Below are 12,356 nucleotides of genomic sequence, written 5' to 3' on the forward strand. Positions count from 1 at the left end.
TGCGACTTGGATGACTACACAGTCCGGTGGGTGGCGAATTGGCTAGAGGGTCACACCCAGCGAGTCCTGGTGGATGGGTTGGTTTCGACCTGGAAGGGTGTGGGCAGTGGGGTCCCGCAGGGCTCGGTCCTTGGACCGATACTCTTTAATGTCTTCATCAGCGACTTGGACGAGGGAGTGAAGTGTACTCTGTCCAAGTTTGTGGATGACACAAAGCTATGGGGAGAAGTGGACACGCCGGAGGGCAGGGAACAGCTGCAAACAGACCTGGACGGGTTGGACAAGTGGGCAGAAAACAACAGGATGCAGTTCAACAAGGAGAAATGCAAAGTGCTGCACCTAGGGAGGAAAAATGTCCGGCACACCTACAGCCTAGGGAATGACCTGCTGGGTGGCACAGAGGTGGAAAGGGATCTTGGAGTCCTAGTGGACTCCAAGATGAACATGAGCCGGCAGTGTGACGAAGCCATCAGAAAAGCCAATGGCACTTTATCGTGCATCAGCAGATGCATGATGAATAGGTCCAAGGAGGTGATACTTCCCCTCTATTGGGCGCTGGTCAGACCGCAGTTGGAGTACTGCGTGCAATTCTGGGCGCCCCACTTCAAGAAGGATGTGGATAACCTGGAGAGGGTCCAGAGAAGGGCCACTCGTATGGTGAAGGGCCTGCAGACCAAGCCCTATGAGGAGAGACTGGGGCACCTGGACCTCTTCAGCCTCCGCCAGAGAAGGTTGAGAGGTGACCTTGTGGCTGCCTATAAGTTCATCATGGGGGCACAGAAGGGAATTGGTGAGGTTTTATTCACCAAGGCGCCTCCGGGGGTTACAAGAAACAATGGCCACAAGCTAGCAGAGAGCAGATTTAGACTGGACATTAGGAAGAACTTCTTCACAGTTCGAGTGACCAAGGTGTGGAACGGGCTCCCAAGGGAGGTGGTGCTCTCCCCTACCCTGGGGGTCTTCAAGAGGAGGTTGGATGAGTATCTAGCTGGGGTCATCTAGACCCAGCACTCTTTCCTGCCTATGCAGGGGGTCGGACTCGATGATCTATTGAGGTCCCTTCCGACCCTAGCATCTATGAATCTATTCCTGTTCCTCAGGAGCATTAGATTGGTTAACTAACCTTAAACTAGATTTATAATTGTTGCTCCAAATCAGCCCTACGAAAGAAGGGGCATCCTTTTTCCCTCTCACAATGTGGCCAGGGACCAGTGGGAGCTTGGGAGTTGGGGCAGAGGGGAGATAGGATTCGTTGTCTGTGGCTCACATCTGCTGGAGGTTACTTTCTGTGTATGGCTCGGATAATCAATGCTCTTCTGGGCCTGTAGTGGGAACAGCGTAGCTGATGATACGGAGGGGCATTGCTTGCAATTCAAGTCTTATTTGTATTTACGCACGCAAAGGTGATTGAGGCTAAATTATCAATTAATGGTGGGGAAAAGTTTGAGGCCCTCTTAGAAGATTTGCCATGTAGTTTACTTGAAAATTGTGAGTTTTGGAAATCAAACGGTTCAAACATTCCATTTTTTCTTTAAAGATGGAATAACTATATTGTACATTTTAGTTGTGGACAGAATAACATCTGGTTTTGATTTTTTTTTTTCCTTTTTTTTTTTTATTTTTTTTTAAACTGCAGGGTGGAAAGATCTACAGCCTTACGAATGCAGTGAAGGAGGAAAACTTGTTGCCTGGATGGTAAGAAGGGTACACTAGTCTTGGCAACATTTAAAATAGAATAACATCCTTCCAGCCCCTAACTTCTATGATGGAGATTTTTATTTGTCCTTTAAGTTTGATTTCCAGCATGTAGGTTAAGCATAAGAGTCAGCCATGTGTTCCTCTCTGTTCCCTTGAGATTGAATTTTTACATATCCTTTTCAATTGGCCAGCTCTGGGATTATGCTAAATGATAGGCACTTGAATTAGAGCCACCAGGCTTCCATAAATCTAATTTCGAACTCAGAAGCCTAAAAGCCAGACAGCATTTTTAAGTATGAGAGGTGGGTATTTGAGTAAGGTATTTAAGGCTCTGGAAGACATAATAAAAGCTGACCAGTCCCTGTTCTTTTCGCTCATTGCCTTAATAGAAAAGTGCAGGATAAAAATGAAAGCAATGGAAGGCAAATCTAGGATAACATTTGAAAGGATTCATCCCTGTCCAGAGGGCGTCAGTGAGAATTTAACTGAGTGTAGTCCTCGCACTAAGCTTTGCCCTTAGTGAATAGTCAGGCTGTGAAACATATTGTTGCATTAGCAACATCGAACTGGATACCCAAGCTGGATTTTTAAAAGCTGATGGCTAATTTTCTGACCTGTAATTTACTTGGGGCATGGCTGCAGAAAGGATTAAACCCATCCTTTTGCTGTGCAGCTATCTCAGAGCTTGGGTACTGGAATGAAGAGCAGGAACACCATCCCTGCTCTTTCCCTCTGTAACCAAACCATGATCCGGCCATTCACGAGATGACGAAAGCCTCCCCTTACCCCCCCAAAAATAGGTTTCAGAACCTCTTTTCCTCTGGGGAAATTGTGACGGACTCAACATTCATTCCTGGGGCTGCTTTTATTGGTTGTGCAGCTGTGTGCTACTCCCTGTTAAAGTGAGGCTCATAGCTGAGTCTAACCTCTCTTTATTTATTAGGGCCCATTCTGTTCTTAGATACAGTGGTGAGATTCAGTTGAATTGAAAGGAGTTGTACTCATGTAACTTGAGACCAGAAGTCAGCCGGTTGGTTCTTATGGTTCTTGAGACATGGCAGGGATGAAATGCAGAATCCTATTAAAATTCCCACATTGGACAGGACAAGCAGCTGCTTTTCCTGCCGTTGCTGCTAAGCTAAAAATAATTCCCACCTCGCTAAGAAAAAGCTTGACTTTTGTTAAGAATGTGAAAGATCCATTTCTGGCCAGCAATGACTGAGAGTCAGAGTTGCTACTGTGTAGGTGTCCACATTGGAACAAAAAAAAAAATCACGATTAGGGCAGAGGACTGAAATCCTCTGTTTTTATCTCAACACAGGATGTAGGACTGATGGGCCATAGAGAGTGTAACCCACAAGGTAGTCTCTCGAGGTTAGGGTGTTAAGGGTGAACAGTTTTGAGACGTGTTAACTGCTATTAGTTTGCTTGTACTGTGGATAGAAGACTTGAGTTTCTGGAGTTGTCAACCTGCTACCTTTCGTCAGTACTAAGTTCACCAGACAAAGCAACCCACATACAACACATGTTTTCCATCGATGGCCTCAAAATTACAGAAATTGCACGTGGCATGTTTAATGCATGGTTCCCTAAGAAAATACTTTTCAGGGTTTTGAATGCAAGCCATCCCATCCAGAGGCCACAGAAAGCAAGTGATACCTTTGGAAATAACATTTGTACATAGCCGGTAATGGGTACAATTACATGTAAATGCTCAAGAGGGCATTTTATTACATCTCCCATTTAAAACTATCTCTCTCTAACATGGGTGATTTATGTCTCACTGGGGGTTTTTCTGTGGTTAACATAGTTTGCTGGTAAATGAACTGTAGAGACTCCTTTTCCAGATAGACATAAAATGAACTCTAAAGGAAGAAATGTAAGCGTGCACCTAATACTGATAGAAACTAAATTGCAAACAGTAGTTCAGTTTCATAATGTTAATTTTCCATCTTTTTACCTTGATCTCCACTTATAGTAACAAAACCAGTGCCGGCCATATGGATGGGAGCAAATGTGAAAGTGGTTTCGTTTGCAAGAACTGCAGTCAGCTTTTCTACACTGAGAAAGGTCTGAGTAGCCATATGTGTTTCCATAGCGAACAATGGCAGTCACCGCAAGGGAGGAACGAACAGCAGGTAAAGGGAAATCAAATCCTCCAACAGTTGTTAATTAATAGAAGTCTGAATTAATATCCCAAGGATTCTCTAAAACCTGTTCCAAACTGGTAGACAGGAAAGCCTTGAAGCAACTTAACTTTTGCACTGAAGATTTTGGAGAGTCACATAATGGGGATCCAGAATCACAGAGATTGTTGGAATTGCAATGCTGTCAGAAGCCCCTCAAATGGCCATCGAATGGGTTGTATTAATTGGAAAACTTCCAGTATTTCCAGCAGAATTTTTTACACTATCTAGCTAGGGAATATTGGTGAAACTGGTATCAGTAGAACTTTTTTCAGCGGATCTTCAACAGCAGTCTGACAACGCAGCATGACCGTTTGGGATGGAGCATTATGCAGTGTTTATAGCATGGGAATGGCACTTGCGGATTTTGTTCTCGGCTGTGTTACTTTAGAAACACTCCTTTCAGTTTGCTGGGTCTCAGGTTCCCCATATGCAAAATAACAAAGGGAGTTGAGGGAATTGTTTGAGATCCTCCAATCGATGCTACCAGATGCACTTAAAAATTTTTACTATTATTATTTTTGTTTGTGTCAAGGTGCATGATGCAGAAAACTTGAATCCTCAGACATTGTTCCTGAAGCCAGTAAGCGATGGAAACACTCCCTCAGACATTAAGAAACCTTTAGACGATGGAACAGTAGTGCCTCTGGTGATCCCAGTCTCTGTACCTGTGACAGCGACAGATGAACAGGCACGGAACAAAGTGGGTCATCATTTACGATCTTCTGAACTACTTAGGTTGACTTCAGTGGGATGATTTCTTTGAGCACGTGCTCGGTGGTGTGTGAAATGCATTGTTGTTTGGGGCTGGGAAAAAGCCTGTGCACCATGACAAGTTAAAACGTCAAAATAGGTTTTAAATGCCACTTCAGCGGTGACCCTGGGCAGAGCGGTGGCTTTCGCTTCAGTATAAGGGGTTCATGATTGGGCCCCATGAGAGTAGTCAATTGGAAACGCTTTGAAAAATTAATTCCAAACACCCGCTGAGAGTTGCAAAATGTTAGAAAATGGTCAGAAATGTCTAAATTCTGATGGACAATGGATATTTGCCTTGAGCCCTGTGAGAAAAGAAATAAGTGGAAGTATACAATGAAAGCAGCCTTGAGCTAAATATGTTTATTTAATGCGTGAGAGTTGGGGCTGGGAAAAATATGTTCTCTTTGTGTGTATTTGCCAGCAGTTGCCTGTCATGACAATTCTTTGTCGCCAATAACAGGTGAATATTTTAACCAAGAAATTAATGAATAGGCTTAATTAATAGGAAGGTGTTCCAGAGCCTGGCTTTGTCTGTTGGTGCTGGGTGATGTATTTGATGGCTGCTTAGCAAAAACACTTGTTTTAAGGAAAATTTCAGCCTGACTCTTCTTTTTAAGAAGCATTCACAATGATAACCTTTTCTCTCAACTCACCATGATTGCAAGAAAAGGTACAGAGGGCCATTTTCCCCTCTTTTTGTTTTCATGAATACTTCATAGATTCATAGACATTTGGGCTGGAAGGGATCTCGGAAAATCATTGAGTCCAGCCCCCTGCCCCAGGGGCAGGAAGTCAGCAGGGATCATAGGATCCCAGCAAGATAAACATTCAAATGTGTCTTGAAGGCGTTCAAAGTGGGTGCTTGAACCACCTCCAGCGGCAGTCTGTTCCAGACCTTGGGAACTTCTGTTGCTTTACCCGAAACAACCTGTATGCATAAGGGATAGAGAGAAGAGGATGTTTTGTGGTTTTTTTTTTTATTGAACCCTGCTCTGTAAATCTTGGTGCTCATCACTTGTAACTGGTGTAAAAATAATAAGTAACGAGACGAATTCTAGAGAAATCCAGATATGCAACAGATGTGAAACTCAAGTAATTTCAAACTTCCTCCTCTCTGGTAGGTTTTCAAGTTGCTCGCAGTTGCTATTCTTGTTTCTGTGCCCCACGCAATCATTTAACATTTCGAATGAATTGTCTTCTCAGGTTAATAACCAGGAAAGCCAGGATGTGCAGGACTCCAGCACGCACCAAAAAAAGAGAAAGAGGCAGACTCGGTCCAAATCACTTTTTATCCCCTCTCCCATGCCGTTATGTGGCGAGATGCAGTCAAGCATAGGAGGATGCTATCAAAGCAATCTTCGTTCCCCAGTCTATCTGGTTGACCATCTCGTAAGGGACTTTTTCCAATACTCTCCGTATACTCCACCCCCAATGCTCAGCCCGATACGGGAAGGATCAGGGCTCTATTTCAACACTGTCTGCTCTTCCTCTGAAAAAGGAGATCCCAGCAAGCTGTTCAGTACTATTCTAGGTAAATTTAAATGTTAAAAATTGTTGACAATTGGGCAGAAATGTACACATATGCATACAATCTGTTGTTATGTAGGTTGCCATTCCCAGGGCCAAATCTTGCCAGTGCTAGAACAGTGGTGTGCACACCTTAATCCCATGCAGTGTAAAATACCTGATAGTGAACACCCATATTTTCCCTCTTTCGTGAGCCCAGTGAACAGCTATTCCCTTCTCCAAGACCAGAGTATTCTCACCAAAGTGTGTGTAATGTGGATTAGAGGCCACTGCTGATTGAAGGGTGTCCCCACACAAATATGGATTGTGCCCCCAGCCTTGCCAGGACTTTGTGAGCTGCAGGTGAGGGAGGACAGGACTGTGCTTCTAGTGTGTGCTTTCTGTAACAGCTGCTGTAATAGCACTTACTACAGTTTGGCCCGTGATGTGCTGTGTAGTCTTTAGATTTCATTTATGATGATGAAATTTAAGACTCTTCAGTCCACAGGATGGCCTCTTGTGATTGGTGGTCCAAAAACAAGGACAACTTTTACCTGGGTGGTCCATATGGAGGGCCTGTTGTTGAAAGAGTTGCTTGATTTGCTCCACTGAAGTCAATAAGTGTTCTATAGCTGCAGAATCATAGAAAATGAGGGTGAGAAGGGACCTCAGGAGGTCACATCTAGTGTAACCCGCTGCTCAAAGCAGGACCAGCCCCAATCAGATCATCCCAGCCAGGCTTTGTCTACCTGGGTCTTGGAAACCTCCAAGGAAGGAGAGTCCACTGCCTCCTTGGGGAGCCTATTCCAGTGCTTTACTATCCCCTTTGTGGAAAGTTTTTCCTAATATCCAATCTCAGCTTCGCTTGTTGTAACTGGAGCCCATTGCTCCTTGTCCTGTCATCTGCCCCCACTGAGAACAGTCCAGCTCCATCTTCTTTGGATCCACCCTTCAGGGTGTTGAAGGTTGCTATTAAATCCCTGCTTGCTCTTCTCTAGGCTAAATAACCCCAGTTCCCTCAGCCTCTCCTCACAAGTCCTGTGCCTTAGGCTCTGAACCATTTTTGTTGCCCTCCGCTGGACTCTCTCCAATGTGTCCACATCCTTTCTGTAGTGAGGGGCCCACAGCTGGACACAGGACTCTGGACACAGATTGACTGATTAACTATATGGCAAGAATGGCAAGCGAGGCTGAAGGAAGATCTTACAGGAGTGTTTTTAACTTCAGTGTATGTGTGTATTTTTTTAATTTTTTTTAGACAGAATGGATGGAGACTTTGGATTCTCTCTTGTGAAAGATAACACCAAAATCAGCATAGAGCCGTAAGTAGTAGTCGTAGTTATTGTGGCTGGGCTCCTGGAACCTAAATCAGGCATGGAGATCTGATGTGTCCCCTTGCAGACTTCTGTGCTCTAGGAGCCCCTGGTTGACCACCCAGGTGCCTGCCTTCCCCTTCTCGGTCAGGGTTAACACTCAGATTAGTCCCCTTGGTCCCCAAGCAATGACCACCTCTTCCTAGCTATATTTAATAATGCATACTTCCTTGCTACTCAGTATTATAGCAAATAGAGCTGCTTACCTTTTTCTGCGGCATCTGGTAGTGGCTACTGCAGAAGATGGGGTGGGTGGATTAGCTGGAATATAGGTCTGAAGGAGTGATGGCTCGAACGCACAAAAGAGTTCTCCTTTGGACAAACTGGACATGGCCAAATGCTCGCATAAAGGGCTGTACATTTTCTGTAATTCCGGGGCTGTAGAGTTTTTCATCGAGCTACAAGTTGTCAGCAAGCAGAAAAATCCCAGGGGAAAAAGAGAATGGAATTCATATTGGAAACGAATGAATTCATGCACACTGAATGAACGCAGAGCTTTAAATGGAGGGAACTTTGTTCAGCCGTCACAGCAGGGGTTCTAGGAGTAAGTTCCTCAGTTCAGTTCTTGACTTTGCGGCTCGTTTGTTGGCAAGTTCAGGGCTGAATCAGCCTGCGAGTAACTGTAATTAGATAAGGAGATCTTTTGATGTACTGGGGTGTTGTGCCCGTTCTTAAAACGCCTTGCCGAATGGGGGCCTGCTTTGCACTTCTCTAGCACGTGTTGTATTTAAGTGTTTCTCAAAAGCTCCACAATGCCTAGTTGTGTTAGGTTATTATTAATCCCCGCAAAGAAAATATACTCTTCTTTTGGAGAACAGAGAAGTGCTGACACTTGCTCTTTTACCACAACATCATGCTTCTCAGCCATGCCTAAATTTCACTTCCTCTTCCTGCGACTCTCTTTACACAGCTCTAAAATGGGACGAGCAGCATGTGTTTCCCCTTCACAGTTGTGTAGCGATCCTCGATGAAATGTTTGTGACACACTCGGAGCAAAGGAACAGTAAGAAGGCAGACTAGAATTGCATCAGTTGAAACATAACTTGACGGTATTGTTTCTGATGCGTGTCACAGCACTCCATCTGTTCTTGCCCTTTTTTTTTTGTGACCAATCCCTGACAAAAAGGGAACTTGGAAAATGGCACTGATGAGGAAAAAAGACAGCTTTAGGAGAGGAAGAAGTTTGGTTAGTTCAACTCTAATGTTTTACAGGCCTGTTAAAATAGCATTATTTACCTTCCTCCCTTTTCACCCGTACATAAATCCATCGCTTGGCTGGTTCTCTCACTGCCTTGTATCACTGGCTGGATTAATAGCATTTTTGGCCGGACAGTGCCAAGCACTGGCCAAAACGATGTTGCAACAAAATAATCCAGTGCTATCCTGATGAAGCATTGGCTTCATTCTGCCCTTGGGTTTGCCTCATAAATAAAGATCTCCCTCTGTCTTTCTTCACAGGATGTTTAGATATTCTGGTAGTCATCTGTCATAATCATCGCCTTTCTTCTAGCTCCCCGATGCTGATTTCACCTTTTGCTGCGGACTTTATACATGTTGGGCAGAGCCAGCTTTCTTAACTGTGTAGGGACAAGCTTGTTTTTGGGAGAGCTCCATAACTGTCCAAAAGCAGGGGAAGTAATGTAGGTGATTAATAAGATCTGGACTTTGGTGCTTTGCAGTACATTCATGCGAGTGGGACAGAGGAGAGGTGTGGTCTCAACACATGACTAAGAGCCAAGAACTCATAGAGTCATCACAGAGTCATAGAGAATTAGGGCTGGAGGGAGGTCATGTAGTCCAGCCGCCCGCTCAAAGCAGAACCAACCCCAGCTACATCATCCCAGCCAGGGCTGTGTCAGGCCAGGCCTTAAAACCTCCAAGGATGGAGATCCCACCACCTCTCTGGGTAGCCTGCTCCAGTGCTTCACTACCCTCCTTGTGAGAAAGTTCCTCCCAATATCTAACCTAAACTCCCCTTGCTGCAACTTAAGACTGTTGTTCTGTCGTCTGCCACCACTGAGGACACAGAATCATAGAAAACAAGGGTTGAAGGGACCTCAGGAGGTCGCACCTAGTCCAGCCCCTGCTCCAAGGAGGACCAGCCCCATCTCCATCATCCCAGCCAAGGCTTTGTCAAGCTGGGCCTCCAAGGATGGAGACTACACCACCTCTCTAAGTAAACCATTCCAGTGCTCCACCACCCTCCTAGAGAGTTTTTCCTAAGTGTTTGTTCATCCTGTTTCTTCTTCCCTCTCTGCCCTGGGGTCAAGCCGTGCCCTTACTCCCCTTTGTTCCCTGATGTATAAATTGGTACAAATACTGCAAGAGGGAAAGATCGAGTCGTGTGGATTAAATGTGTGCAAGAAGAGGATTGTAGGGCGGAATTTAAAGTAATTTTGCAGCACTACACTTGACACAGGGCATGTAGCTTACTAACCACTTTTGGTCAGCTTTCAATTCTGTACATGGTTGGTGGAAGACCGGAAGTTAACTACTATGTCTTTTCCACCCAGGGTTTGTCAATCTGGATCAGATCAAGGGGCAGACTACTCGAGTGTCTTAGTCACAGTTTCTCTATACGACAGAGATTTGCCAATGCCACCATATGCCATGTTTCCACATGGGAACTCCGCTGCTGTAGGTCTGCTTGGCACAGCTTTGGCGGCAGCCAACCTGTCATTTTGACAAGCCCCTAATCTAGCCTTCAAGGGAAGGTAGGGGACTCCTACAGAAAGCACTTACTGCATAGCGCGCCTCCAGAGAAGGATTTTGGAGGCTGGCTTAACGTCCTGACACAGGAGGGTTTATATCGCTTTTGAAACACTTGGCTATTTTTTAAATCCGCAGCATTACAACTCTGAATTTTCCAATTATCCCTGTAAACATCCGTCTTTTAAAGGCTCTAAATCTATGAGCAGCTTTTTTGTAAAACATGGTCGTTGACTGGTGATACTTAAACTACTTGGCTAGCGCTTTTAAAACTGTCACTGGTGCAGAATGAGTTTAATAGGAGGAGTGCGATTTCTGGTTCTTGTTAAATAATAAAGAAAATGAGAGCTGTCATATCAATTACTTTTTTGTTTGCACAAAATTAATTAAGGAAGGCCCGAGTCTCCATGGCTGTGGCTGAAAGATGTTAATGTTTACCAAAGAATTTGCTAGCTCTGTGTTTAGCGAGTCTAAGAGAGTGTTGTAGCACAGCAGCCAGTGAAAGGCTAATAGCCAGGTGGCACGTCCTGGAGGGTGGGGGTTATTGTTAACAAGATTGCACCATGTGGATTAAATATACCTAGGAACAGTGTCATTGATAACAGGATTATCCTTAGGTAGAATAAACTGTCTTGAGTTTTGCACCATTTGCGAGAGCCAGAATAGGAAAGGCAAATGCTAATACAGTGTGTCAGAGGCAACCACAAAACCTGTAGGGCTGAATGAGTATTAGAAAGGATAAAAGCAAGATTGTCGCAAAAGATCTTGATGTTCTAAGACTGTAGGGCACGCGCAAGAACTGAACCAGACGCCTCATGCTGAAATGCATTATTAGAGGCCCATCACCGCATTGCATATCTGTGCTGAACTTTATTTTGATCTAACCCAGGGTCAGGCATTAATCCCGCCCCCGTGCCTGTTCCTGGGAGTAGTCTACAATAGCTCGTAGAAATAGCGCATCCTGTGTTTGTGCGGGGGGTTGGACTAGATGACCCTTGAGGTCCTTTCCAACCCTCGCATTATACAACTGAGTGTTTTGTTCTTGTACATAAAGCACCGGCTCCCACGTGCAAGATTTATCAGCAGGAGAATTGAAGTCTGGATGAGTGTAGAGCGCAGGATTCCCTTCCCTGTCCTTCCAGTGTGTTTCAACCTACTCCTGCCAGAGACCCACTGTGGGTGCAAGACAGTCGCTCCCCTTGGCCTCTCCTGTTAGTGTTTGGCCTCCCTATGGGGGCTGCCAGCCAAGGGCCACATCTGATGGCACTGAACCTAGCTGTTTACACGGGAGCTGCTAGCTATCCTTTGCGGAAGAATATATACGCAGCATGGATGTCATATACATCTCGCTCCGTCATGATCTGTGTATTTGTGTGCATTTGTGTATTGATGGCGATACATTCATTCCCAATTCTCTCCCTTGTCTCCATTTTTTTTTTTTTAATTACTTTAGACATATTAACATTGGAAGCCAGTTTCAGGCAGAGATTCCAAACCTCCAGGATAGATCGGTTTTAGAAAACGATGAACATAGAGCGTCATTAGTGTGGAAACCCTGGGGAAACATCGCAACCAACCAGGAAACGCAGGACAGAGGTGGCTTAAGCTCTTAAGGCCGCCCCTCGATGAAATGATTAAAAACTTCCTTGCTGTCATTGCAACCTTCTGTTCTTCTCTCATTCTGCTGTTTCTTGACCTTCTCCCAGTTGCATTCATGGGGAAGCAGACTGCTTAGTTTTAGTAGAGCCAGGGGGGCTGGGGTGGCATGGGCACTAAGGTGCATGGTTGACGGCGCAGAGGTCGCAAGTTTAGGGCCACAGCAGAAGTGCTTGTGGTGCTGTCTGTCAGATCCCAATGAATCTGAATTCTCGTAAACATCTTGTCACAAGGACACAAAAAAGGGAGTTGAGCCAGAGCAGTAAACAAATTGAGCAGTCATTATGCTCTCCGTGCCATCTCCTCATCGAAACCAGTCACCAGCATTAGTCCCAGTTCATCTATGCTGACCTTGGAAAGGAAGATGCGTGTCTGGAGGGCATGGGTATATCAGGGAGATGGCATGCTGTAGACAAGGAGGGCGTTCTCCCACTCTTTCCGTGCTCCACTGACTCCCCATTTCACTTCTGCT

The 12,356-nt window shown here is 45.1% G+C and overlaps 1 protein-coding gene across 3 annotated transcripts in view; it reads left to right on the forward strand.

Annotated features, from left to right (window-relative positions):
• Positions 1 to 12,356, forward strand: part of ZNF541 (zinc finger protein 541) — a 32,174-nt gene that overhangs the window by 11,163 nt on the left and 8,655 nt on the right. For all 3 annotated transcript variants that reach the window (XM_006264947.4, XM_014607134.3, XM_014607135.3), the window contains 6 exons: positions 1,637 to 1,695; positions 3,677 to 3,836; positions 4,420 to 4,587; positions 5,844 to 6,171; positions 7,405 to 7,468; positions 11,682 to 11,824. In XM_006264947.4, the coding sequence (XP_006265009.1) occupies positions 1,637 to 1,695; positions 3,677 to 3,836; positions 4,420 to 4,587; positions 5,844 to 6,171; positions 7,405 to 7,468; positions 11,682 to 11,824 (922 nt within the window). The remainder of the gene's footprint in view (positions 1 to 1,636; positions 1,696 to 3,676; positions 3,837 to 4,419; positions 4,588 to 5,843; positions 6,172 to 7,404; positions 7,469 to 11,681; positions 11,825 to 12,356) is intronic.

Source organism: Alligator mississippiensis, chromosome 15 (assembly GCF_030867095.1).
Source record: "Alligator mississippiensis isolate rAllMis1 chromosome 15, rAllMis1, whole genome shotgun sequence".
Classification (NCBI taxonomy): Eukaryota; Metazoa; Chordata; order Crocodylia; family Alligatoridae; genus Alligator; species Alligator mississippiensis.